Below are 3,731 nucleotides of genomic sequence, written 5' to 3'. Positions count from 1 at the left end.
CGGTGCGGGAGGCTTTTTTTTTCTTTTTTATAATAGTATACTTTTATTTGTATTATGTTGGTTGTTCTGTTTTTTTACCTTTTTTGTTTGTTACAGTTTTTTGTCTTTTTTGCCTAACTTTAGGTAATTTTCTTGTAACTTCTAAACATGTTTTTGAAAGAAATCAAGCAAATTTGCTCAGGTTGGAAAGGGTTACATTGCTGAATAACATCTGTTATCAACATAACGTAGGTAGGACATTGAGCCTGTTTCCAGTTCAGTTAAATTAATGCACGTGCTTAAAGGCTCGTACATATACAGCAGTAAAGAGTCCTTTAAGAGTACCGCCTTCTCTTAGTATCCTGAGTAGATTTTGTGCATTTTTTAACAATACTGATGAGCCCGAAAGAGGCAGCGGTGATTAATGTGTCCATGTTCTGGCATCTCCCGGTCCGGCAGGCTTAAGCAGTGACAGCGGGTTGGGAGGCAGCACAGATGGCAGCACGGACATCCTGGTGTTTGGCTCGGTGGTGGACAGCGTCACAGAGGGTGAGTCCAGAGGAGGAATGTCTAACAGATGGTCTCTGAGGTATTACAAACACTGGGAATTTAATTTAATTCCTTTAATGCAAGTACGCATATTTTTCTCCAACACCTACTTTTCAGTTTATTTCGTGTGTCTTGTGTTGCTGTTACATGAGTGTCCTCTCCCCGTCATAGAGTGTGAGGTGTCGGAGGACTCGAGCGGTGAAGCTGAGCTGGAGGCAGAGCCGGAGACGTCAGATCCGGAGGACATTAGGGACCTTCATCCTGGAGCGCTGCTCTGCAAGGCCTCAAAAGCTCGCAACCTGCCCGTCATGGCTGAAGCACTGGCCCACGGGGCGGATGTCAATTTGGTCAACGACGAGGACGAAGGAAAGACGCCTCTCATTCAGGCCGTGATCGGGGTGAGTCACACGACTGCAGCACCAGAAATGAGTCACATAGGAAGGAAATATCATCTTTGTACAGCTCAGTTAATGTTTTATTAATAGAACAAAACAATTGTTTTAAGTCTCTTGTGGATCTGGAGGAGCGTTGTTAAATAACCCTGTTGCATTATGGGAAATGTAGGATGTAATGCTCTTGGAGCTTCACTAAAAGTCGGGATATCTCAATCCCTGCTGCTCTGTTATTTATTTGATTTGTCTCTTGCAAGTCCCTGGCTTTATGGATTTCTTGAAAATGGTTGTAATTGTAGATTATGCCTCATTTAAATACCTCGTGCAGTTTTCATGGTCAAAGTGATCAAAAAGTGTTTAGGTTTCTGCACTGAAGTGAGATCTGTACTAAGCATCACATGTAGATTGCAACATCATGTTGTTTTTTTCTCAGTGCAGTTCAGTTCCTTCCAAAACGCATCAAAAAGTCACAAAAGGAGCTGAAAATGTTTGAATATCCATTTAAGTACTCCGTTACAAAGGAGTAGTCTTTCAAACTTGTGTTGTTACTTGATTTCAGGGCTCGTTGATCGCCTGTGAGTTCCTGCTCCAGAACGCTGCTGATGTCAACCAAAGGGACGCGAGAGGGAGGGGCCCCCTGCATCACGCCACGTATCTGGGACACACGGGGTGAGTCTCGAGGCAGAAAATTTTGAAAAAACTCCCATTATCGCCAAAAAAGCTTTTACGCTCACATATTTCAGGTGATTCGAAAAAGCCCCATTTTGCAAATCTGCAATAGAAACACTTTATTCGCTTTTCGAGGTCACATGATGCTACGGCTGTGTGCTCGTCGGTAGGAGCTGGCTCCCTCATGATGCAGCAGGAGCTACGAGAGGTTTTATCGCATAACTCTTCAAAAGTTTAGCGGATTATCCGGAACTTTTGAATCCACGGTTCCTCTGTCAAAACGTGGATTATCACCTCCCAGAAATCCCTCATACATGAGCTCTCCCATATTTAAGGGGCTCGCCTTTCCATTATCGCTCGCATAATACGTCGCCTTCAGCTGGAAATAATAACGTCTAGTGCCTACAATAGAAATAAACCCCCTAATGTTTCAAACATCCATCGCCATGCTTTTTGGAATTTTATTGCAAGAGGAGAAGTCGCATAACGTCACTCAGTGGAAACGCAGTCATCTCACAATTGTGTTTTATCAATATTTCGAAAATATCGCTCAAGTTTTGTGCAAATCTGCAATAGAAAATGACCTATTGTCTGCAGCTTCCTCTTTGAATCACAGCGCTTATAAAATTGTTTTATGTCAGTGAGCTAGAAGTTTCTAACACAGAACGTGCTGATCTGATCGGACGTGTTGTGATCGATCTTGTTTCTCTGGCGTTTTCAGGCAGGTGTGTTTATTCCTAAAACGAGGAGCGACACAGAATGACGAAGATGAGGACGGCCAGGACCCTCTGAGTATAGCTGTACAGCAAGCCAATGCAGACATAGTCACACTGTATGTTTACTTCATACTTTCTGTCAAGTTGTTTTCTTTTATTATTCAGCTTTGGTGCATTTTTAACTTCTTTCTCCCCTCCAGGCTGCGTCTGGCCCGGATGAACGAGGAGATGCGGGAGTCGGAGGGACCCTTCGGACAGCCAGGTCAATACCCAACCAGCAGCCCCACTGAGCAGCAGTATAAGAAATGCATTCAGGAGTTTATCTGTCTCACTATAGCCGAGTGCTAGAGTCACGTCCAGTCAGGTTACAGTGCAGGGGGTGCCAGCAGACGTATGGCTGACTGAGACGCGTCAGATTAACTTCTTCTCTACATCAGATAATATCAGAATAATTCCTCTCCCCAGCACAGTCCGCTGACTTCACCCCCCAGCAGTCAGCTCCTCACTCAGGATCACACAACTCAGTACTAACCTCCTTTAATGATGTCAGATCTGATGGTGATCTTATCAGTCCAATCACAGCAGAGCTGAGAAATCACTGCCGAGAAAAATCCGCCACCTTTTTCAAACCTTTATCCAGCAGCACTTTTCTCAAGCAATCAGTAGACCACAGATAAAGGCGTCAGCAGTATATTTGTTTATTTTTCGATGGTACAGGGTGCTCTGAACCAAAGACCTGCCCCAGCTCATCTGTCCCAGTTATTCTACGTTTAATTTCATCATGTGACTGAGTTTTTGTTATCGTAGTGAAAAGTGGAAAAAAGCTATTTCAGGCGCCTCTTGTTCCGTAAGTAAAAGTCCCATTCATTATTCCCATAGACGTCGTTACACGACCACTTCTGCCACTTTGATTAGCGAGACAATCTACCGCTTCAGTCATAAATCATGTAGTTAAAATCTGCATGAAAATATATGTGGTGCATAAAGAAAACATGCATAAAGACTTTGTGGGTTGAAGTTGACTACAACTCCCAAGATGCATTAAATCAAGAAGCATTCAATCACAGACCTTTAATTCAGATTTTACTGTTTGAAAGTTCACTTTTCATTTCTGGATCACTTTTGGGTGAATTCAGCAGCTCTGGCACTAGATTTTCTTTCCAAGCAAAAAATTTTGAACTCATTACCACCTTTGTTTGTGATCAGCTCAATGGCAACAGCAGCTGAGACTCATGGGTATTGTAGTATTTTGAGTTTTCTTCCATACCAAAAACGTTGAACAAAAACATAACAAATTGAAGTAGAGATAACTGAAATTAATCTGGCAAAAATAATAACGTTGCACTGAGAGAATATAGTTGACTTTTCGATTTTAGTGCCAGGGCTAAGAAAAAATACATCAGATACATTTTTCTTTTTCTCTTTT

At 42.5% G+C, this 3,731-nt stretch overlaps 1 protein-coding gene across 1 annotated transcript; it reads left to right on the top strand.

Moving 5' to 3' along the window:
* Window positions 1–438: 438 nt before the first annotated feature.
* Window positions 439–3,683, top strand: LOC121963190 (arf-GAP with coiled-coil, ANK repeat and PH domain-containing protein 3-like; the record flags this gene model as incomplete). Its single annotated transcript, XM_042513515.1, has 5 exons — window positions 439–528; window positions 700–926; window positions 1,480–1,589; window positions 2,311–2,421; window positions 2,506–3,683. Coding segments are annotated over 5 exons (686 nt in total), but the record flags the coding sequence as incomplete, so codon positions are not given.
* Between the last annotated feature and the right edge of the window lie 48 nt (window positions 3,684–3,731).

The sequence above is a fragment of the Plectropomus leopardus genome, unplaced genomic scaffold, assembly GCF_008729295.1.
Source record: "Plectropomus leopardus isolate mb unplaced genomic scaffold, YSFRI_Pleo_2.0 unplaced_scaffold10328, whole genome shotgun sequence".
NCBI classification, from domain to species: Eukaryota; Metazoa; Chordata; class Actinopteri; order Perciformes; family Serranidae; genus Plectropomus; species Plectropomus leopardus.
The sequence above is the reverse complement of the archived record's forward strand: the minus strand, read 5'-3'. Positions and strand labels throughout refer to the sequence as shown.